The 24,294-nt window shown below is 54.5% G+C and overlaps 1 protein-coding gene across 3 annotated transcripts in view; it reads left to right on the forward strand.

Moving 5' to 3' along the window:
* Positions 1 to 24,294, forward strand: part of MAD1L1 (mitotic arrest deficient 1 like 1) — a 415,678-nt gene that overhangs the window by 353,900 nt on the left and 37,484 nt on the right. For 2 of the 3 annotated variants that reach the window (XM_057487453.1, XM_036932842.2), the window contains exon 17: positions 3,337 to 3,985. The exons of the other annotated variant lie outside the window; for it this stretch is intronic. In XM_057487453.1, the coding sequence (XP_057343436.1) occupies positions 3,337 to 3,410 (74 nt within the window). In that variant the 3' untranslated portion in view covers positions 3,411 to 3,985. Of the gene's footprint in view, positions 1 to 3,336; positions 3,986 to 24,294 lie in introns of those variants that run through there. 3 annotated transcript variants of the gene reach the window in all.

Here is a 24,294-nt window from a genome sequence, read left to right on the forward strand (position 1 = left end):
ATCCTGATAACACTGCCGCTCTGAGTGGGACGTGGGCCTTCCAACAGGAGGGCGCCCATTAGGGGCGGGGCTAAGCAGGGAGGCCCTGGGGTGTGCATGGGGTGGCGCAGCTTCTCCGCGGGGGCAGACGGGCCGCAGTCGCTGGACATGCCTTGGTTTGGGTTGGGATGAGGAAGCCGCGCTGGCCCAGTCACACCTGGCTTCCTGCATGCCCCCTGTTGCTGCCAGCAATGCTCCCAGATGTCAGGGGCACAGCCGGTGCCTTTGTGTCCTCCTGGAACACCTCTAGGCACCAAGTGGGCGCCCTGGGAATGCTGGATGGCTGGGCTGGGCTTCCAGTTACACTGCGCCGTCTCATCAAGACTGGCGGCTGTGAGGCTGGCAGCTAGGAAGGACGCCCGGTTCCCAGGAGGTTTGGTGAACACCCCACAGACTCCCGGGCTCCGGGGAGGCACCCAGCTAAGGCCGTCTTCAGTGGGAGCTGCCGCAGACCACCTCCTGGAGAGCTGCCAGCCCGCTGGCCGGCCCTGCCCCCACTCCTGCTCCAACAACTGCAGGAGAGTCAGCACTCTGACATTTAAGGGGAAAAATCAGAATCAAGAGCAGAAGGCAGAAATGAACAGATTTTCTTGGTAAAAGGTCAGAGTGGTTTCTCTTACTTTTGTTTAAAAATGGTTTGTGTTGAACTATGACAAGGCTAAACGCATTGACAGCAGGGAGCAGGGTCGGCAGCCTAGGGGGGAAGGCGAGGCCTGGAGACAGTGAGGGAGCAGACAGGGAGGCCCTTGCCTGGAGCGCCACAGCAGCCCTGGGGTTGGAAGTCAGAGGGCCACCGGGGCAGAGCTGGAACCAGCACCAGCCCCTTCTTGGCCTCCCAGAGGGACCCCCACCCCCAGGGCCCGTCCAGGCCTGGTCTGCTCTGGGCATCAGGTTGGGGGGTGCTGCATAAGGGGACACTGGGGGCAGGTGTGGGCTCTACGCTCATCAGGATGGGCCTGGCGTGAGGCCTGCTCATCTCACATGCAAGTGGGAACCAACAGAGGCCCAGAGCAGCCTGCCCTGTAGTTCCTGGGGGGTGGGGAATGCCCACCAGCTCCTGGGCAGAAGGGAGCTCTTCCAATAAAAACCTGCTGAGTTGCAGTTCACCCTCACACACACAGTCCAGCTGCTCGGTGTCCAGAGCTTCAGTCCACCACAGTTGCCCACAGAGACGCCCTGTACCCACGGTGGTCACTCCCCTTCCTCCCTCCCAAGTCCCCATTGCACCCCCCGCCCTGGCCACCCTAACACCCTGTCTCGCGGGTTTGCCTGTCCCGGACACTTCATGCAAGTACATCACACGCATGGTCTTTGTATCTGGCTTAGCACGTGTTTTCAAGGCTCATTCACGGTGCAGCCCATATCCTGCTCATTCCTTCGTGGCCAAGTAGCGTTCCCCTGACGGCCCCCACCATTGGCTCACCTACCCACCCAGCCCGTCCTGGCTCCTGTGAACATTGCTGCTGCAATCATTCGTGTCCACAGCATGTGGGCATGTGCCCTCCTGTGTCTCAGGCACGTGCCCAGGAGCAGAACTGCTGGGTTGTCCGAGGAGCCCCCAGCCCTCACCAGCACATGTTACTGTCTGGCTTGGATTACAGCCATCCCTGGGGGTGCAGAGGTGGCCCTCCATGGCCTCCAATTCATTTCCCTAATGACTGCTGCCCTGGTGCTGTTGTGCATGGTTACTGGCCATTTGTGTATATTCTTAGAGAAATTCTGCCACCAGCTCACTGGCCTGCTTTCTAATTGGATCATTTCTCTTTGTGGTTGAGCTCATGGAGTTGCCAGTAAATTCCAGATACATGGTTGGAGAGGCTGCATCTCGTGGGGTTTCTGCAGGCTGAGAGAACCTGTCTGCCTCTCGGACCCAGGAGGCACTGGTGCTCACTGGTGTCATTATGAGTGCCATGGGGGCAGAGCCAGGAGGTGGGCAGCAGACAGGCTGGGATTGGCAAGGAGAAGCCTTCCTGGAGGGAGCTGCATGAGGCGGAGGGGCCCCAGCGTCAGGAGTGTACATGCGTCACTACGTATGGCCCTGGCGGTGTCCCTTCCAACCTGGGAACTCTCCAAACTGGGTGTTTGCCGTGGTCTGGCAGCCCCTCCTGGTGTCTGGGGGTGTGGGGGGCTGCTGGCAGGCACCCAGGGGGAAGGGAGGGTGGGAGGGAGGGACGATGGGGGCACTGTGAACCCCCTGCCCCCATGCTTGGGCACCCTGTCCTCCACTCACCTGGGAGCATCTCCTGCTGCCTGGCCCTGTGGCACAGGCCCAGCTCTGCCACGCCCCGGTCCAGCCCTGAGCCCTTTGCCCCCGTTTGCACACAAGGGGACGACCAGCTGGCTTGGGGGAGCCCTGCCCTGTCACCTCATGTTTGGAAACTGCTCTCCCGAGTCACCGTGGCGTGGGCCGCCCTACCTCCTGGCATTCCCCAGTTAAAAGCAACACTGGTCTGAGGAGGCAATAAAAGGAATGGCCCGGCCCCCATGTTCCTGGAGCTGGTGCCCCTCCCCCACCCAGGCTCCCCAGGGCTGCCTGCCCCCCCAGCCCCATTCCCTGCTGCCTTTCCTGTCCTGGCCCCTGGTGGGACTCCCAGAACCTGCAGGCCAGCAGAGCTTCAGATCCTCCCTCGTTACACAGGCAGGGAAACTAAGGAACAGAGGGGCATTTCCGGCAAGACCCATGAGGGTTAGCTTCCCAGCAGCGCTGCCAGGTGGGCCCCCTCCACTCTGTGGCCGAGGCCACGTGACCAGGAGGAGGCCCAGTTTGACTTTGGTTGGCTGACCCCAGAGGAGCCCTGCGCTGGCCGCGCCCAGCCCAGTCCTGTGTGTCTGCACAGAACGCCCAGGGCCATCTGCCAGGCTTTGCCGTGGCAGCCCCATCGTGACCCGGGCCTGACCGCTCCTCTGTGGACTGGCTCAGGGTGGCGGGTGGGAGCATCCCCATCTCTCACTGTTCTCAGGGCAGGGGGGTCTGGCGATGGGGGGCAGCTGACCCGGGGAGCTGGGGTCCTCGCCCCACGTCCAGTCTTCAAGATTCCAGAAACAGGGCAAGACCCCACCCACCAGGAAGGGCCTGCCCCTGGAGGATGTGGCTCTGCTGGGCGTGGGGCAGGCCTTCCCTCTCTGTGCCCAGCTCTGGTGGGCCAGCGGAAGCCAGGACAGCCGGCCTGCCTGGGCAGACCTGAGGGGTTTGGCCCAACCCCCCGCCGGGCCAGCCCTCCTGGGGCAGCTGGAGGGGCCGGCCCCCAGGCCCCTCACCTCCTCACACCTGCTCCGTGTCTCCCACCCACGCTGCAGGCCACAGGACCCGCGGGCGCCAAGATGCAGCTGCTGGAGACGGAGTTCTCAGGTGCCGTACGGGAGCTCATTGAGCTGCACCTGCTGCGCCAGGACAGCATCCCGGCCTTCCTCAGTGCCCTCACGCTCGACCTCTTCAGCCGCCAGACCGTGGCCTAGCCTGCTGCCACGCGCAGGGCTCGGCTGTCCCCTCAGCCTCTGGAGGTGGCGGGGGCAGCCAGCTGGCCAGGACCTGCCCCACAGGGCCAGCTGCCCATCCCACCCGTTCGCCCCAACACAGATGGCCTCCTCAGCCAGGCAGGCAGCAGCATGGTGCGATGGGGTCGCTGAGCCCTGTCCCAGTCACCCTGCCCAGGCAGCCTGCACCCCATGCTCAGGACCCTGAGGGCCCACCTCTAGCCAGCAGGCGCTATGATGCTCAGGGCTGCCCACTCGGTGGGAAGGGCCACCACCTTCTCTTTTCTTCCTTCCTGGAAAATTCTGCTCTTGGAGGTGGCCTGGAAGGGCAGTGTTTGGGGGTGGGCCCGCTTCCTGTCACCTCCCCCAACTGTCCCCCCACCCACATGCCAGGAGCCTGGTGGGTGGACCTGGGGCGGCCAGGCAAAGTCCCTGGGTCCTTATGAAATAAAGCTTTCTCTCTGCCACCCCGCCTGGCTCACCATATGGGTGTGTGTCTGAGCCCCGATGTCACAAGCTTGCTGTGCTGACACTCATCCTGGCCCCAGGGCAGCCCCTGGCCACTCAAAAGCCCCACACAGGTCCAAGCCCCAGGGAGGCCCCAGAGGATGCAGCGGCGCCAGCCTCTGCTCCCCGAGGGTTAGAGGTGTGCCTTGCACATGTGCACGCAGCCTGCATACAGCAGGCACTCAGATGGGACGGCTGCGCGTCCTCAGGTCCCAACCCGCCAAACCGACCAATGACCCTCACAATCTGCGACCTGGGGAGCTGGCCCCTTCTGGGGATGCTGGCAGCAAGGGCTGCCCACAGGCATGCTCTCCCCTTCATTCAGTGACCTCAGGACACCGACCTCCAACCTGTCACACTAGGGTTTGGGGGATGCATGGAGCCTCCTGGACTGGGGGGGCTCCTGGCAGGCTGGGTTCCCTCTCTATCCAGATCCCTAGGCCAAGGTCCCTGCAGACCAGGGCTCAGGGTGGGCACACGTGGGGGCCCACACTGAGGGAAGGGCCCACTGTCCAGGGGCTCAGTTCAGGGGGCTGGGGCAGTGCCTGCCACCCATCACTGCCAGGCACCGACGGGTCTCCTGGTATCGGAAGCCAGAGCAGCCATTGGCCCCACCTCACCAGCCAGCTCCGCCGGGTGAGTCCTGGGGCTGCGCCAGGGGAGGGTCAGGCCAGGGTCCAGCTGATCCCCAGAGCCTGGGAGTGCGGCAGAGAGTGCCCTGCATGCCATTTCCAGATGTGCACCTGGGGAGGCTGGGGCTGCACTCCCAGAAGGGCCAGAGGAGACCTGTGTTCGGGTCGGAGCTGCCCAGTCCTGAGCTTACAGCGTGAGCATGTGCCTCACAGAGAGCGGGCCTGGCCTGGCCCCGGCTCACCAGCAGGGGCGGCTGCATGACTGCAAGGTTCCTGCAGGACCCAGGGACCCTGCTCATGAGGTCACAGTGCAACGCTGGGCCTTTGCTGGTCGCAGACACAGCCAGTCTGAGTGGGGCTCAGCCAGCCCACTCCCCTCAGATGAGTTCCAGTGTCCTCACACTGCTCGAGAGCCCCCGCCAGCTCACCTTGGGGCCAAGTCCCCCACCAGCCTCCATCATCACCAGTGGGGCAGTGTCACTGTGTCAGAGCTGCCGCCCCGCGTTGGAGGTGGGCTGAGCCTTGGAAGCAGCTGCTCACAGGGGTCCTGGGGGTCACAGTGAGTCCCCAGCTGGGGGCCTCAGGGCAGACCTCAAAGCACATTCGTTCAGTGCTTCACTCAGGCTGTGTTGTCCAAATGGCCGTGTGCACAGTGCTGCTCCAGGTGCTGGGAACCGCCAGCACAGAGCAGAGCCCCTACCTTCTCTCTGTTCCACCTGAAGCCTTCCAGGCTGAGGGGCAGGGGTCTGAGCCTGCAGGCCTCTTCTCTGAGCCTGGTACTGCCCTCCCTCTACTCTGAGCCTTTGTGGGAGGAAAGGCTGGGACCATGGGGCTGGGGGACCACGCTTCTCTCTCCTCTCCACCCCCACCCATGCCCAGGAGCAGCTGGAGGCCAGCCAGCTGGGCCCAGGTGTGCTGAGAGCATGTCTGTGTGGACCGGCCTCCCACCCAGTGCCCACATGTGGGCCAGCCCGGGGTGGACAGGCGGGGCCCAGGAGGCCCACCCACCTCCAGATAGCATGCCTGGGGCGACCTGGGGGCAGAGATACAGCTGACTACATCACCTGCCCTGAGGAGTTTATCACATCCTCCTCCAGGGCACAGATGACCAGGGGAGGAGGCACAGACCAGCCTGGGGCCGTGCTTCCTCCCAGCTCCCCGCCAGGCCACAGGAACTTCCAGCTCTGGCAGACCCCACTTCCGCCAGCTCATTAGTGGGCGCCCCCGATGCTAAGTGGTTCTAAGCTGCTAATGACTAATTCTAAGGGATTAGTGCCACAGCAATGAACTCTAATTGTCAGGGTGTAACAGGATTTGGTGCACTGAGGGCCCCTTCCAGCTCCCGAGGCTCCAGGGGTAAGGGGTACAGCGCCGCCTGCTGGGGTCTCTGCGGGACCCTGCCCGGGTGCCAGGGAGACCCGTAAGCGTTGATCACTGCTGCTCTCCCTCCTGTGCTGGAGGTGAGCAAATCACTGGGCCCTCCAGCTCCTCAGGATGGTGTGGACTGCGACCAGCAGCAGCAGCTGGCTAGACGCGCGTTCTGGGAACCAGCTCCACAGGCTGAACCAGAAACTGCATCTGACTCGGGCGCAGCTCCATGTTGCACAGCTCTCCCCAGATCAAAGCTTCCCCATTTACAAAACTCCTCCCAACTGTGAGCTTGTGCCCATCCCATAATGATCCTGCACGCTGGGATTGTCAGGGGAGAAAGCCAAAGTCCAGTCAGGGCAGGGACTTGCCTCAGGTCATGTGCGACTCCGTGTCCAGCCTGGACCCGACCCAGGCCTCCTGACCAGTCCGCAGCCCTTCACAACCCCAGCTTTTGGCTTAAACTGGCCCATTTCCCTCAGGGATAAAGGTCACAGGACGCCAGAGCTAAGCAAAGCCTGGGCCTCTGTCCCAGGGCAGCCTTGGGGGCAGGGGTACTCGGGCCCAGAGAGCACAGAATCCAGGGCCACGCAGGTGGGAGTGTGTGCATGTGTGTACATGCAGGGCTGTGCATGTGTGTGTGTTTGCATAAGTGTGTGCATGCGTGACTATCACATGTACGTGCACATGTGTGTGCAGTGAGGACAGGTGGCTTTCCCAAATTGCTTAAATTCCTGTTTCAGGCCCAGAGAGGGTTGGGGCCTTGCCTACAGTCACACAGCACAAGAAAGCCAAGGATGAGCAGTGGGGCCTCATGCAGACACCATCTGGCCCAACCTGCTGTCTGTCTCACTTTACATTTTCTCTAACTGTACAATTTTAATGCATTTTAAATGTAAAAACCTTCCAACCATAGAAATGTAGAATAAAAAGAAAAAGTCCCTTGGCTGCATCCCAGCCCCTCCTGTTGGGGGGGGTGCGGATCCACACCTGCCACGTGGACTTACAAAATACAGTGTGCTTTCAGTGGTTTGTGTGGTTTTTAAAATACCTGGACTGCTCTGCAGCTTGGTTTTCTCACTTAACAATTGTCTTGGAAATTTTCCATGAAAGCATCTACTGATGTACTTCATTGGGTTTTTGTTATTTCCAAAACATGTAAAAGAAATTTATCGAATAGGATAACTGCCAAAACACCAAATCCTTGCTTTAAAATAAAGGGGACAGCATTTCTCAGCACTTCCATAGTTCCAGACCATTTTGGTTATTACTGTAAAAAACAAGCCAGGCCAAACCAAAACAGACAGAAAACTAAGTTCCAGATTCAAATAAATAAGCCAGTCCTGTCCCCACCCTACTCAGCATACCATTTGCCAACCCTTACTTTTCAAGAATGAGCAGTAGGTATGGGAGTGTTTCTGACTGGTCAGTATTTCTGAGACCTCCTGGACCCCCACGTCCCTCGGACGTGCCAGTCCCAGGCTCAATTTGCTGTTCCCATCTCTCCTGGCTCACCTGTCATGGGCTGAGTTGTGTCCCCCAGCACCCACATGTTGAAGCCCCAGCTCCCAGTACTCAGAAGGGACTGTATTTGGAGCAGGGCCTTTATGGAGGTGATTTAAGGTAACGTGGGGTCATTGGGGTGGGCCCTGATTCCACAGGGCTGGTGTCCTCAGGCGATCAGGATGCAGACACGCACAGCGGGGCAGCCATGTGAGGATGGGGAGAAGACGGCACCCACACACCCAGGAGAGGCGCATGAGGAACTGGCCCTGCCCACACCTGGGTCTGGGATGTCCAGCCTGCAGACCTGTGAGAAACACATTTCTGTTGTTTAAGCCCCAGGTGTGTGGTCCTGGGTTACATCAGCTAAGACACCCTCACTTATGTGGACCCTGCCTGCCCCCATCCCCTGCACCAGACTTACTCTTTATGGCACTTATTCCCACCTGGCACCTACTTTATGCGTATTTATAATACAGACAAATCACATGTGGTGTAGCATGTTACATGGAGTGTATGGAGCATGCACATCTCATACGTATGGTCTGTAAGATACATGCATATCACAAGTAGAGAATGCATATCACATGTACGGATAGTGTGCATATTACAAATAGTAGTTTACATGTTATATGTGTATATAATACACACCATACATGGTATATTCTGTATACTTTTTCACCCATGTAGTATCTTGAGCACCCATAGAATAGCACTGATAGAAATAACACAACCACATATGATTGAAAATTTTTTAGCAGCCACCTTTGAACTGTAGAAGAAACAGTTGAAATTAATTTTAATGCACTCATTTAACCCAATACATCGAAAATGTTACATCAACTTGTGATCAATATAATTAACAAGACATTCGTTTACCACACTTTGTGGCCCTGGGTTTTGGAAATCCAGCGTCTTATTTACACTTCCCGCCTCTCTCAGTTTGGACCAGCCACACGCCAGGTGCTCCACGGCCACTGTCCAGGCCAGGACTGCTTGGCAAAACGGGGGCCTCGCCTTGTCCACCCAGGCCCCGGTCCCTGACTGCCTGGCTCCCTCAGGTGCTCAGTCTTCACTGGCGAACACAAGCATGTGAAAGGCACCATCAGACTGTGTCCCTGTTTGACTAATAACAGAAGCGGCCGTCCTGGCAGGTCACCCAGGAGTGCGTGGAAACTGGCAGAGCCAGGGAGCAGTGAGCCACGTCCAAAGACTGGTCGGAGCCGAGCTCCCTCCAGACAACAGCCAAGCACTGGCCTGGACACCAGGCAGCTGCTCCATGCTGGCTCCACCCCGACCCGCACGCTGCTCCAGGCAGGTGTCCCCCACCTGAGCCTCAGTCTCCACATGTGGAAAGTGGACTGATGAGGGCCTGGTGGGGGGTGGCAGAGGCAGCTTGAGGCCATCGCTGGCAGCCCCCTCCCCGGCCCAGGCTCCATGTGTGGCCTCTTTAGTGCAACACTATAATTAGCTCAATTACCAACAGCCTTCATGCCTTTTTTCTCTTGCTTTTTTTTAACTTAAAATGGAAATTAAATTTTGCACCAGGTTTACAGGCTGTTAACGGAATTCACTAATCAAACCCCAACACCACGTCCTTGAAAATGAGAATTTAAAAAGGTCTTCATTTGCATATTCATGTTTTTAATAGGGTTCAGAAGGTATATTTGCAACTGATGAAAGGATTAATTAAATCTAATTTGCATCGGTGGCATCCTTAACCCCTTCTGAACTGGCCCAAGGCGGGAGGGCCCTGTGGGACACAGGGACTGGGGGCCCCCCAGCAAGTGGCGAGAGGGGCCCAGCTCGGGCTCCCCTCCCTGGCACACAGCCCTGAGAGCCGGAACACCCAGGGGTCCCACAGCAGCCACGACGGGGGCCTGGCCTTCCCAGCTGCTCCCACGGCAGCCCTGGCAGGGTGGCCGTGGTTTTTCTACTTAAAACAAACATAGCTGGGATACCTTTTTATAGCATTCATGTCTGGCCACTGGAAAATGTAGGAACACCCCAAGAAGAGAAGGGAGACCGCTTGTTGCTCCATCACCAGAGACAGTCCAGGCGCACTTTGGATGTCTTGCCCTCCGGGCCTGTGCCCATGGATGCCTGGGCACGCGTGTGTGCACTGCCCGCACGTGCACGTGTGTGCACAATTGCCTCTCCTCCTGGGCCTGACGCTCTCGGGCATGTGCCCAGCCAGCGTCTGCATATGCTGTTCTGCCGTCTCGGGTCCCTTGACGTGCCAGCCCAGCACCTGAGTCACCGCCTCCAACAGCAGAGCCTGTGGGCTGCTGTGCTCCTACCCTTTGTGGGAATCAGTTTCCCCTTCTTGTTATGATTATTGTCACTGGCGGTGCTGCCCAGAGTGCCCTGGCCACACGGTCACGAGGTCACAAACACCCCCTGGGGAATCTTCAGGGCTAAAGGGCAAGGATATCCAGAGGTCCTGGCACACACAAATGACCTCTCTCCAGTTTGCGCTCCCCAGGGCATCGTCCTCTGGGGACACAGGCCCAGAGATTCTGCAGAGCAACCCCATGCGGTTGGCCAGGTGCAGGGGATTATGGACAGACAGGAGGCCAACTGTGCAGCTGGGGGGCCTCCTGGGAAGTGGGCCCAGAATGGGAAGGACTCAGCAGAGTGCACAGCTCAGAGGCAGCAAGGAAGCCAGCCGGGTGGGTGGCAGAGGGGTGACAGTGGACGCCATGTGTGCCAAGGATGCTGAACTCCAGCCCCAGGAGGAGCACCAGCCCGCGGGCCGGCCCTCGCCTCCTGGGACCCCAGCAGAGCTGCGGTCCCAGGGGCTGTGACCGTCCCCGTCTGGCTCACAGTCTGTCCATTGGGGCTGATGGCCTGCAGGCCCAGATGTAGATGGACTGATTTCCCGGCAATGCTCCCCTGGGGGGAGCCCATGCCCTAGGACTGGGGTGAGTTTGAGAGGGAGTGGGACCCTGCAGGCCAGGCTGGTCGGAAGATAGCAGCGACCCCAGAGAGGCAGCCCAGGGCCCCGTGAGCACCAGCGCAAAGAGCATGTGTGGGATAGGCATCTGGTGAGCAGATGAGGGCTGCTCCACTGAGGCTCACACCACAGGCTCAGCCCTCACACACCCTGTGATGAAGCCACAGGACCAGCCAGGCCGGGCCCCAACTCCCCCATTTCTAGGTCCTCAGGACGATCTGTGTGGGGTCTGCTCAGGCTCCTAGTGCCACGCCACCGATGGGGCAGCTTAAACAGCGGGCGTGTGTTTTCAGGCACCTGTTGCTCCTGGCGAGGGCCTCCTGGGTCGCTGTGACCTCACAGAATGCTGGTGTCGCCTCTGCTGCAGGGGGCCACAGTCCCCGGGGTCAGGGCCCCGCCCTCGTGGCCCCCTTTACCCTCAATGGCCTCCAAAAGGCCCACCTCCACATACAGCCACACCGGGGTACAGGGCTTCACTTCGGCACATGAGGAGCAGGGGACGCTCAGCCCACAGCCTGTGGGTCTCACTTGGTTGTCAAGGCATTCAAAGTGACTAAGCGAATCTGACCCATTTAGCGTGTGATTTTAATTAAACATTTAGAACCACTTGATTAAAGTTTATAACCAATACCTAAATATCTGGGACATTTTATTGGTCAATATTTTGAGTTGAGATCCATTAATTGTGTGAGTGTTTAAATATTTAGGGAATATGCTTAATTCCAAAGATTAGCATATTTATCATTAGAGGACACAGAGCAGTGAGACCTCCCCCCATCTGGAATAGCCCCTCAGGGATTAAGGATCCCGCAGCTTGCAGGGGACAACCTGCCTGGGGCCCGTGCAGCCGCCCCACTGACTTCGCGCATCAGGCAAGACTCGTCCGCCACCGTGGGTATCACCTTCACTCACCCCCATCCTCATCCCCAGCCCAAGGCCGAGAGCAACACGGCCACCACAAGCACGTGACTCGAGGGCCGTCCCTCTGGTATGCCCAGAGCCCACGGCACCTCCTCTCATCCTTGGACCAGCAAGGGGCTCCGGGACCCACCTCTGCTTGGTGACTAAGGACCCTTCAGAAACTCTGATTCCCTGGGAAACCTCTGTGCCAAGGTGCCATCTTCAAGGAAAACGCAAGGGGATGGGAATGGGTGAAGCTCAGGGTTTAGGAAATGCAGAGGGAAGGGTGGAACAGAGCACCTGGGGAGGCAGCCGTGCACAGCCCAGCAGGGAGAACTGGGAGGAGGGAGAGGACATGGTGACAGGGTCTTGGGGGCATCCTGGTGCTCCCCAAGGAGGAGGTGGCCCTGGTGGCCTCCGTGCAGTGATGCCTTCCAGGGAAAGGAGCCCTCTGTGGGGAAAGAGCCGCCCTAGAAGAGCTCATCATCGAGGCTGGACTGTGGCCTCCCTGCACAGGAAACAATGGCCCTGCTGGCCCCCACCCTCATCGTGAGCCCAGGGGCCAGCAGGGCAGATGTGATAGGTGGACCGTGAGCTCAGCATTGGGCTTCGTGTGTTAAAGCAAAGAAGGGCACCCAGGCCCCCAGGAGCTCAGGAAATGCCTCGGCACTCAGAAAGCCCCCTGGATCTTCCTACAGACACTCCTGCCTGCCGCAGAGCAAGACTAAATCAGGAGCCTTGCTGGTAAGCACCGAAGTGGGTTTGACCAGAACTAAGGCTAAGTGTTTCTGCGAGGCCATCTGACTGCATGAAACCCCAGCTGTTGCTCTAGAGAGAGGAGACACACGCTCCTGGCACTCTGGCCTATCACACGTTCCGCTGCTGCATTCGCCTAACTGGGTCATGCAGTGTGACACTCCCTGGAGAATGGCACCGGGTGTGCACCAGGCAAGCCTCTCCCAGCTCAGCCCGCCAGTGGGCCCCGAGCCCCGGTGGCCCTACGTGAGACCTTCCGAGTGTACTGTATGTGATCACGCAGTTTGCTTTTCCCCACTCTGTGATGCTTCTAGGGCTTACCTGTACTCCACTATAGGAATACACAAAAAGTGTTCATCTACCCACCCAGCAGGTGAACCCTGGGACCCTTTCCAGCTTTTTGCTACTGAAAGCCACATGCCATGAGCGTCCCGGAGAGTCTGCACCGGCTCAGGAGCACACTTTCTCCAGGGTTGAGGAGGAGGAGGCTCACGGGGACACCCGACACAAGACAAAGCCCAACTGTCCCCCACCGTGCCCGAACCACCTCACGTTCCACCAGCGAGGCACTGCATGACCAGCAGCCTGCACCGGCTCACTCCCTGGGTTTGGCCACTCGAGTGGGGACACGCAGTGACTGGTGGGTCTCCCGTGCACATCCCCAAGTGCCAAGGAAGTCGGGCATCCTACCATGCTTGTATGCCACCATGTCCCGCTGTAGTGGGCGGCCCATCCCCGCCTCTTACCCTTTTCCCTGCAGGGGTGGGCCTCTTCCTTTCTGACCCTCACAGCTCCTCACACTGATCCTAATCCTTTGTGGGTCTGCCTATGGAAGCAGCTCCCCCCATTCTGTGACTCACCTTTGTACCCACCTTACCGCGTTTTTTGATAAACAGAGTTCTCAATGTTGGTGTAGTTTTATTTATCCATCTTTTATTTTATGCTTGGCACTTCTGGCGTCTGGTTTAAGCAAACCACCTCAACACAGTGAGGTCATAAAGATGATCTCCCACACTGTCTTCCGCAAGTGGCTTTTATTTATGGCGTGAGACAGAAATCCAATTTCATCTTTTCCGCACGAAGGACTATCTCAGCAGCGTTTGTTAAGCGCCTGTCTGCCTGGCAGCCCCACCCCCACCCCACCTGCCCTGTCACAGGTCAGGCTTCAATGAGTAGGGGTGAGGAAGTCCTCTGGGGCGTCTGTGCTTCCCCTGGGTCACCGAGTCTGTCCCAGAGGGACCTAGTGATGGCACAGAGGTGAGGACAGTGCTGTGGGGGACACGAGGGACCCCGAGGCTCTCACACTGACTTCCTGTTTTAAAGAGGATGCTTCCCGTGTCTACAGACTGTAGGTAGGCCAGGCAGTGGGCGGGAGCCCATTCGTCAGCCTAAGGACGTTCCAGCCTGTTCCCGTTCTCCTAAGAGCTTTTATAATGTGAGTTTTCATGGAAGCACAACAGCCATACCTGCCCAGATCACAGTGCAGCTGAGTGGCTGTCCCTGCTCCAGCACGAACAGGACGCTGGGCCGGTGCGGAGACCCGGTCACGACACCCACTGGCGATGGCCTGTCACTCCAGAGCAGGGTTGCCCACTTCTGAATTTTATATGAACAAAGCTGGACAGTACATGTCCACTGGTGTCTGACCTTCCCCTCACCACTGTAACTCATCCTCCTGCATGGCTGCAAGGAGTTATTTTTTACAGCTTTTTATGATGGAAAAACATTTAGCAAAGATGAAAGAATTTTACAACGAACACATATAGTCGCCACCTTGAAGCTGCCAGATGTTTTCCCCTGTCTGCTTTTTCACGTCTCTGTGCCTCACTCCATCAAGGTGTCTGTCTGCTTAACACATCGCAGAGCAGATCACAGACAGCACGGCCTCCACCGGGCACCTCACGTCTGTGAGATTATCCAGAGGTGCTGCACATTCACAGTTCCTTTCTCTGGAGTAAAATTTACAAAGGAAACCTTGTAAATGACGACTTTGGACACTTGCGTGACCCAGCCCCTAAAACAGGACATTTCAGAAAGTTACCTGGTCAGCCCAGCCGCCAAGGGGGCGGCAGCTCTGGAGCTTTTCTGGCCTTGTCAAGATGTAGCTGACGCGGAGCACGGTGGACACTCAGGTGGGATATCCTTGTCCCCCCGGCACAACCCGCGCAGCGGTGGCGGTAAACATCTGAGAGGTGGCAGCCCCTGCCCTGCCTGCAGAGCCATCATGTGGCTGCCGGGCATCCCGGCATCCCCTGAGCAGGGCCGGGGCTGGGCCCATCCAGCCTGTGAAGAGCCCGCGTGTGCGCCCTCTGGGCATTGAGGCCCCGAGTCAGAGGCCACTCGGCCCCACAGCCCTAAGCAGCCGAGCCTCTGCAGCCGGGCTGGCGAGCTCCAGGTGGTGCCGGGCCACTGACTGCACCTCCCCTGAGGCGCCCTCCAGGCCTCCAGGTGGTGGGGAGACAGAGTCCCACCTGGCTGCGACTGAAGCCCTGGCTCTCTGCCGTAGCCTGCCTCCACCTCTGGGGCAGGGGTCTGCCCTGTGGCCGTGCTTCTGACGGGCCTGAGAATGGCTGTCGGCTGTCAGTGTGTTCAGTTTTTTGCTGGTTTGGACAGAGGGATGATGCCAAGCACCTCTGTGCTCCCCTGGAGTTGGAAGGGGTCGTTCTGCCCCCGTTCACAGCCGCGGCATCTCCTGGCTCTTGCAAGGTCCCTTACATATTCTGGATGTGAATTCTTTGTTAGACATCCAGATCACAGGTAACTTCCCCCAGGCTCTGGGCTTGCCTCTTTATTTTCTTAACGTCTCTTGATAAACAGACATGTCTAATTTTAATTGTCTCATTCATCATCACCTGTAGTGGTTTCTGCTTTTTTGTTATTTAAGACGGCTGCCAGCCGAGACCACACAGATACCTGTCTGCGTTTTCTTCTAGAAGCTCTAGTTTAGCTTTCACGTTTGGATATATGAACCATCCCAAATTTCACATCTGGTTTGAGGTCTTGTGGACATCTGCTCACTCTGGGACACTCAATGGTCATAAATCAGGGGGCTGCATATGCAGTGGTCTCCCCATAGGCTCCAGATTGGGCCCCACGGATCACTAAGTCCACAATCTTAACTGCTGTAGCTTTATATTAAGCCTGGTAATAAGGTGTAAGAGAATCTGGCTGCGTCCGTAATTGATTCTAACAGTTTGCGGATTCTCTTGGATTCACTCTGCTCACATCACATCTGCATGTGAAGACAGTTTGCTTCCTCAAATCCAATTTTTTATTACTTTTTCTTTTCCTCATTGCTTTGGCTAAAATCTGCACCACTTGACTCGGAAGGTGGAGCGAGTGGTGTTTAACTTTGTTTACAAGCAAGGAGTCCACGTGCTCAGCGCCCTGCTGCTAGGACGTGCCTGTGAGGCTTTGCTTCCTTGCCTTAAAGTACCGCTCTGCGCGTGGCTTTCAGAGAGCGGGCTGTGCAGTCCAGGGGTTTCAACACGTGCTTTCCTGCATCTGTTGAGGTAATCCTGTGGGTTCTCTCTTTTGTTGGTATGGTGAATTACACTGATTTTTTTAAATGTTGAAGCAACCTCTCCTTCCTGGGATAAACCGCACTTGGTCTTGAGAGACGATCCTTTCAGATATGGCTGGATTCAATCCACTAGTTTTTCTAAGGGATTTGGGGCCTATGTTCTGCAGCAAAGTCAGAACTTTCCCTGTAATGTCTTTGAACCGTTCTGTGAAGTCTTCCACCTCTTGTACTTTTGAAAAAACTGTGTAGACTTGGTGTTATTTGGTAGACTCTGCCGGTGAGGACACGCAGGCCTGAGGCTCCATTTCTGCAATGCTTTTAAGTAGAAATTTCATTTCTCCAGTAGATGCAGGACCATCCAGCTGACTTTTTTCTTGCGTGCGCTGTGGCGGTTTGTTATTTCAAAGCGTGTGATCTAAGTCACAGAGCTGATGAGCACAAAGCCGTACTATGGCCTTAGAAGTCTGAAGGGACTGTAACAATGTCCTTTTTCTTCTTTATGATATGGGTGATTGTTTCCTCTCTTCCTCCTCCTTCTTAGGCTTAAGAGTTATTAGTGTTACTTTTTCAAAGAACCAAGTTTCAGTTTCATTGATTTTTCTCTGTTATTTTTTCTTTTCAATTTCACCAATTTCTGTTTGTTTTTTTTAATAGTTTCTTTTCTGCTGCTTGCTTTGGGCTTTATTTGCTCTTATTTTTCACATTTTGATCTGGATCTAATCAGACAAGCCACACAGTAATTTAAGCAGGGGAGGTTTAACACAAAAGGCAGGAAAACATCTATAAAGATGGAAGTTGAACTCCGAGGGCACCAGGCAGGGGGCGGCAAGTCGGCTGAGGCTGGGGAGGGGCTGCTGTGTGCTGGGGAGGGGCTGCTGTGTGCCGGGGAGGGAGGGTTCAAGAAGGCAGGCACCCCGTGGCTGTGCCAGGCTAGGTGCCCTGCAGGCTGTGCTGGGGAAGCGTCAGGGGCAGCTTCTGGAGTGGAAACCCTCAGACAGTGAGCCAGGCATCATCACAGGACTCACTCGAGGCAACATATAAGAAAAGCTAGAATTAGAACCCTAATTAATAGGATTTACTTGAGACAAATATGTTCTAATGTTTTTTATTCAAGCAGAGAATATACCTTTTGAGTCCTTTGTAACATTTAGTAAGTTTGACAATATATTGAAACAAAAAAATCAGTATTTGTGACATGGACTACATTCTCAAACTCCAATGCAATATAGCTTATAGTTAATAAGCATTTTACAATTAAATTAGACTTCTAAAATCTCCTAAATAAGCCTTGAGTCAGGAAATAAACCCCTTAGATTCTGCAATGATGAAGAGGATGTTAGGTATGTAAACTTACGAGGTCCAATTCAAAAAAGAAAAATGCATAGGATCAAATGTTTCCACCTACTAACAATAATAAAACCCGAGAACTTAGACCTCAAACACACCTGCAGTAAGACGAAATAAATGAAAGGCAGACCTTATGTAAAAAACAGTATTGATGAAATGTGTAAACTCTACAGCTGATTCTTTGGCACCAGTATTAGTGTTGACAGCAAGGGCGAAGTGTTTGAGTGAGCCATGCAGGTGACTCTGAGGTGGGCTGAAGTCGGCAGGTCGCCATGATCGTGTCTTTTAAGACGGGAACCTCAGCTTAATGGGAAACCACTGAGGTAGTGGTGGGTGCCCAGTCCCACAGGGGATGCTCATCCTTCAGGTGCTCTGAAACATCAGCAGGTGAATGCAGCCCAGGTGCGCTCAAGCCCAGCCGCACTGGCCTCACCTGAGAACTTGTTAGAAATGCAAAATCTCAGTCTACACCCAAGGTGGTCAGAAAGTCTGGGCATGGGGCCCACCAACCTTTAACAAGCTCTCCAGGACATCCTGACATGAGCTAAATTTTGAGAAGCTGGACCCAAGACCCTGAGGTCACTCCCTGCAGAGTAAATTCAGTAGCCGGATGACCCTGCAGGTGAGTAGGGAACTTCTGGGAGCCTGCGGGTGAAGCCGAGCATGAGCCCCAGAGGCAGGGGAGGTGCTGAGGCTGCACACACTGAGGCTCAGGGGCTCTGACAGCATCTCTCTGTGCCCTGAGGGCCCAGGCACCCAGTGGGGACACAGGTGGAGTGGGCAGAAACCCCCGCCTGAGCCGGGACCCGGGACGAGCTACCCTCACCCTCTGTGAAAGAGGGAAGTAGACGTGGTGGTGGGCCTTTCATGTTGTGTGTGACTGTGAATCACTGTTGTGTACCTGAAACCAACTTAATTCTGTGTGTCAATTGTAGTTCCATTATAAGTAAAAATTTGGGGGAAAAATTGAAGTAGGGAACATTCCAATGCTCAGCCAGCAAAGATGGGGAAAGTCTGGATTTTTAAGTCCCCTGGGAATCTGTGTCACTGACCAGCCCTCACGTGGCTTTGGATCCCCAAACAGCACGGGGAGGAGTGGAGGATCATGGCCTGACGTGGGCCAGCGGTGCCCCAGGTACGGGCCCAAAGCCAACACACGTGTTCTCGCCCAGGCCTCACGGAATTTCCACTGTCGACATCAAACATTCACTTATCTATATAAAAGACATACATATGTGTGTATATGTGAAGTTATGGTGTCATCACAGAACATACTAGAAGGAAAAGGTGACATGCAGATCCAGTCAAGTAGCCGGCCCACAGGGACTGGTGGGCCCAGCAGCGCAGGAGACGAGCATGTTCAGTGTGTTTGAAGATACAAGGCAGGGAAGTGAAAATGTGAGAGAATGAAGAGACTAGGGAACAAAATAGCTCAAATATGATCATGAAAATCTTTTTCATCATTGAAAAGATGAAACAGCAGATAAACACAGCTGAACAGAGACCTAGAAAATCAGTGAGCGAGAAAACACGGAGGCCGGTTCGGTGGAGGGCGGGGCCCAAACGAACAGGCCGAGGGAAGAGTCAGGGCCTGGAAGCGGACCCGAAGCATTGCAGGGGTGCAGCATAGAGAGAAAAGAGGTGGGGGCAGGTGATGACCAGGAGGTTCAAGCGAGGTGGCCGTGTGTCTGCCGGCAGTGGGCATGAACCCCGGAGTCCAGGGCTGAGAGCTTCCCAGGGCTGATGAAAGACACCCGTTTCCAGGAAAAGGACGCCTGCATGAATCCCAAGCGGGACAAACAGACCCATTCAAACTGCACCAGGGTGAAGCCACAGGCACACGGTGGAGATCCGAAATGCCCCTGAGCCAAGCTAGGTCCCCACACACAGCTGCCAGCAGACTTAGGTCTGACTTCCTCACAGGGTCAAGAAGGGGTGCAGGGAAAGCAAAAACACTTTTCCAAGCTTAGAAGGAATATAGCTTACAGAAAAGCTGTATAATTGTATTTCCAACAAAACTATCATTCAAAAAAATGAGGAGGCAACACGATTCCAGAAGTCAGTCTGAGATGCCAGAAGGAATGGCAAGAAAAGGTCATAAACTTTTTCTGTTGCCTCCGTGGACAAACAGCCATGTCCACATGTGTGAGGCATAAAACATCTGCACAAACCATGATGACAGTGGCCACTTGAGGGTTAAAATACCCCAAAACACAAATCTGACACATTAGACACAAGAGCACGTGAGCTGCCAGGGCAACGATTCAAGCTGGGGCATCCAAGCTTGTCAGCTGGCTTTTGATGATGGGTAATAATGTGGGTTGACTATATTCTGCTACACCGGATGTGCATTTCAAGAACTACAAGAAACAGTTGACAAGCCCACCAGTGTGTTGGGAGACACATGCCTCTCCAGCGACCGACAGCACAAGCAGATAACCATAGGAAGGATCTAGAAGGTTTGAACCACAGAAGTAACAAAACTGACCTATGATGTTTATTGAACACCGCGTGCAATAACTGGAGACTGTTTTCTCTCTAAGTGCTCAGGGCATGCTCTGAAGTTGACCACATTTGCCAGAAATCAAATCTCCCCGGGTGGGAGGGGGTGAACAAGTAGCAGGAAAGGGACATTCCCTGCTCACAGCACAAGGAGATTAGAAATCAGTACCAAGGAAAGAAACCCTAAAGCCTAAAAACCTTAATCTGGAAACTTAAAAACAGGCTTCTAATTGCTCATGGGTAAAAATTTCTCATGATGGAAAGTTAAAAACACTTAAGGCTACAAAACAATAAAAATACCTACAAATGATGGTGAATATAATAATAGCATTTGGTACCTGGGCGGGATTATAATCATAAATGCATATATTGGAATATAAAAATTATTTACTAAAAAATTATTAAGTATAACTGAAGTTAGAAAAAGAACAACAAAATTAACCCAAAGAAAATGAAGGAAAAATAATAAGATAAAACCAGAAATGAATAAAATGGGAAATTAAGATATGGGCAGGGGGTAGGGGTAGTGATAAAGAGAAAGTGGGTCTTTTGCAACCCCTAACCAAGCTGGATATGGTAAACCTGGAACAAGACTGACTGATATTTAAAAAGACAGAAAACACAAAACTATTAGAATTAAGAAAGGGGACATTACCTCAGATGGCAGCAGAGATTTAAAAGTTAATAAGGGAATAATATGAACATCTTTTTGCCAATAAAATTGAAAATCTAGATGAAATAGACACGTTTCCAGGAACACACAAATTACCAAAACAGATTCAAAAGCTATAACCTGAACTGTAATAACAACAAAAATTTAGTCAATTTTAGAAATACTCCGATAATATAAAAGCTAGGTGCAGCCTTCTTTATGGGCAAGTTCTAGCAAAACAAGGCACAGATGATTCCAATCTTCTTCAAAGTCTCCCAGAAAAGGGAACAAGACAGCAGTCCCTGGCTCCTCCTATGAGGTAGGAGATCTTTACATCCAAATAGACAAGGACAGTAAGAAAAAGAAACATAATGGCATTCTCCAATCAATATGTGTAATGCATTGCCACCAAACTTGTTTTATTCCCAGGGTTGAAAGAATGCTTGACATTAGCATGTGTGCATTTCTCCATGGTAGCAGAATATGGGACAAAAATCTTTGGCCAGCTCAATAGGTGAAGGAAAAGCATTTAACAGAAAAGTAGCATCCGTATAAAATAAAAATGGCCGGACAAGTGAAACCTAAGAAAATTCCTTAACCCAAAGCCGGGGAGTGCTATATAGTGGTGAATCACTGGAAACACATGAAGGATTTTCGTGGAACTTGACAAATGAATTATAGAATTTGTATGAAAGAGTGATGGGTCAGAAATGGCCAAACTGTCCTGAAGAACTGGGGGGCTCAGCCCCCCAGCTGATAGGACACGTCCTGAGTCTACAGGGGAGTGGTCACAGGGCTAGTGGCGCAGTCCCAAGGAGAGGCAGTGGTGATGAAAACCGTGGCCAATTCGGACGTCATGGAGGGGGCTGGAGGACAGGAGCGGGGCAGTGGCATCGTGTTTACTACTAAACGGACGCTGTACGTACACCCTGTCCGTGTGCTATTGTGTAGGTATCAGCGTCAGCTGGAGAGCAGCAGAACTCGTGAGAGCCCAGTAAGGTGGCCAGTTAGAGGATGCGTGTCCTGCATCCGGGCGACGGCCAAGGATGGGGAGCCGCCTGCGGTCTGTCTCTCCCACAGGTTACCGGAAAGGTCCTGGCGGATCGGGCAGCCGGCAGGGAGCTGGGGTTGGAGCCTGAACATCGCCCTGAGGCCAGGGTAGGCTGTGTGCGGTTTCTTCCTCCCTGGACTGCAGTCCTGACCCGAGGGTGGGCCAGTCTCCGGGCACTAGCTCTCCAGCCATGAGGCAGGGCAGGCCTGGGAAGGAATCCGAGAATGGGGGGCAGGAGGGCGCCGCCCCACACCCGCAGGAGCGGATCCGACTCGACCGGAGAACAGGCCCCACCCATGTCCCAGGCTCAGGAAAGCTGGGAAAGGCTTGGACACTCCCTGACGCTGGAGCCCCCGCCCGCAGGAGAGCGGCATCCCTGGGGTACGAAACGCCCTGCGTCGGACAGCGTGACATTCAAAGAGCCCGGGACTGGATCCTAAGTCGCTGGACTCACAAAAGAAACAGGAAAATGTGACCGGCACACAAGGAGAAAGGCAAGCGTCTGTGCCAGCCCCAGGAGGCCCCAGGGGGTGTAATGATCAGATGAGGATTTTACAACAGCTGTTCCACCCATCCAACCGAGGTTAGGGTGAGCAATCTTGAAATGAATGGAGGGATGGAATTTTTCTGCACAGAAACAGAAACCAGAAAATACACACAAGTGGGAATTTTATAGTAGAAAAATTACAATATCTGAAATAAAAACGTCACAGGGTGCGCTCACAGCCGAATGACAAAGGAGGCTCAGGACCCTGGGCTCTGTGTCAGGAGCATCATCCACTCTGAGAAGCAGAGAGCGACGCTGGGGGTGAGCAGTTGGGGCACCTGCAGGCCTGCCCAAGCCCTGATGTTCCTGCCACTGGAATCCCAAGAGGACAGATCAGAGCAAAAAATAATAAACGATGGCCAAAACTTCCCAACCTTGGTGAAAAACATAAACTGGCAGAGCCTGGATCTACTTTCCCATCCTATACAAACATTAAATCAAAATGCATCACAGACCCAAATGTCAAACCTGAAACTAAAACTTTCAGAAGAAAATGTAAGAGGGAACCTTTGTGACCCCAGAATTAGGCAGAATTCTTCATGTCACAAAACCCACAATCCATACAATAACATTTTGGTGGCTTGGAGTGAATCAAAGTTAAAAAGTTTTGTTCTGTAAACTGCTAAGAGAATGACAAGATAATTCACAGGGAGAAAACATTTGCGAATCACATATCCAACCAACAACTTTGTCCAACATTTGTAAAGAACGCTCAAAACTCAACAGTAAGACAACAATAAACCAAGTTTTAAAATGGGTAAAATATCTCAACATACATGTTTCCAAAGAGGATACGTGGAGAGTGACTAAGCCTGTGAGAAATCAGCACATCAGCCATTCGGGAGACGCATGTTGAAACAACCAGATGGCCTGGATGTTTATTAAATGGCCGAAACGGGGAACTGTCAGCACCCAGTGCTGGTGAGTGTTGGGAGTGAAGGGGACTCACTTGTGTCACCCGGGGGAATGCAAAATGGCACCACCCCTTTGGAAAGCGGTGTCACCATTTCAAACACACACCACAACCTTATAAGCTAGTGACCCTGTCACAAATATTTATGCTAGAAAGCGGAGAAATTATGTCCACACAAAAACCAGTACCCGAGACTTTAGAGTGGCTCTATTCTTAATCCCAAAACAGAAAACAACCAAGTGTCTGTCCTTCAGCTGGTGAACAGATGGCCAAACCATGCTGCGTGCGTGCCGTGCCATCTACTCAGCCAAGACAGGCACACCCAGCACGAGGGTCTGTCCAGCGCACTGTGCGGACGAGAAAGGCCAGACTCAAGGCCGTGCACTCCAGGGCTCCGAAATGATCGGGTGGACGGCTGGGAGGGGCAGATGAGGAACGGAGAGTTGAGCAGGAGCTGGGGGTGAGGGCAGCTCACTACCAGGGGTCTGGCCCCCGGGGATGTTCTCCGTTTTGGAGGCCCTTACGTGGCTCTGCATACTTACCAAAGTCTTAGAACTATATGCCAGCAAAAGTGAATTTTACTGTATATATAAACCATAAATCTAAAAGATGCAAACGTATTCCAAAATCCCTGTTTCTGTGTATGAGCAAAAACCATCAGAATGAAGTGGGGAAAGGACGCGTTCAAATTATAACAGCTTGAGATGGGGGTGCAGCCGGTCTTGGGAAAAATGATGCGCTTCAGGGAAATGCCCCTGGGCGCTCCCCCTGCCCTCCTGTGGGAGCCGCAGCCCCCGCCTGAAGGCACAGCAAAGTCAGAGGCGCTGGGTGGTACATCCGGCCTCTCCGTGCTCTGTGTCCCTTACTACCCATGGTTTGCCGGCAGCTCGGCCTGCGGCACCCGGAAGGTCACAGCCTCAGCCTGGGCAGCAGGCCCAGCTCTCCCAGAACACCTCAGGCGTGCTCCTGGCGAGCTTGGCTCATCGGCGCTAGACGCTGCGGCCACGAGGTGCATGTGGGGTGGGGCAATCAGTGGATTTAAAATCAACACTACAGCTAACAACGCACCCTCTGCCCCTGTCGCTGTGCACTGGCTATTCCAAACAGCACATGATACACACTCTTCCCAAAAACTGTCTTTTCACTGGTCTAAGTTCTAAAGAATTGCAGCAGACAGGGTTGAATTTGAATAATATCTGAGCCTTGTGAGCAAGTGTGTCCCCAGAGATGAAGTCCTAAGCCCCATGCCCATGAGTCTGACCTGTGTGAGGGCAGGAGGTCTGTCGACGTCAGCAAGCTGCGGCCACCAGGTGGGCCTCATCCAGGATGGCGGGTGTCCTGATAAGAAGGGGATTTAGACCTAGACCTGCACAGGGCGGGCACCTGGAAGGTAGAGGCAGAGGCCTGCTATCCCGTGGCCAAGTCTCTCTGACCACAGCCGAGAGGCTCACTGCTTTTAATATGAGGGGTGCATTGGGCCTACCCGGATAGTGCAGAATGACCTGCCAGGATCCATGGGCCGAATCCACTTCCCGTGTGGGCACCGGCATGGGGACACCTCTGGGGACACCATTCTGCCCACCCCACGTGGGATTATAAAATCAGAGAGACAGCTCTTGAGTGA

The sequence above is a fragment of the Manis pentadactyla genome, chromosome 10 (assembly GCF_030020395.1).
Source record: "Manis pentadactyla isolate mManPen7 chromosome 10, mManPen7.hap1, whole genome shotgun sequence".
NCBI classification, from domain to species: Eukaryota; Metazoa; Chordata; class Mammalia; order Pholidota; family Manidae; genus Manis; species Manis pentadactyla.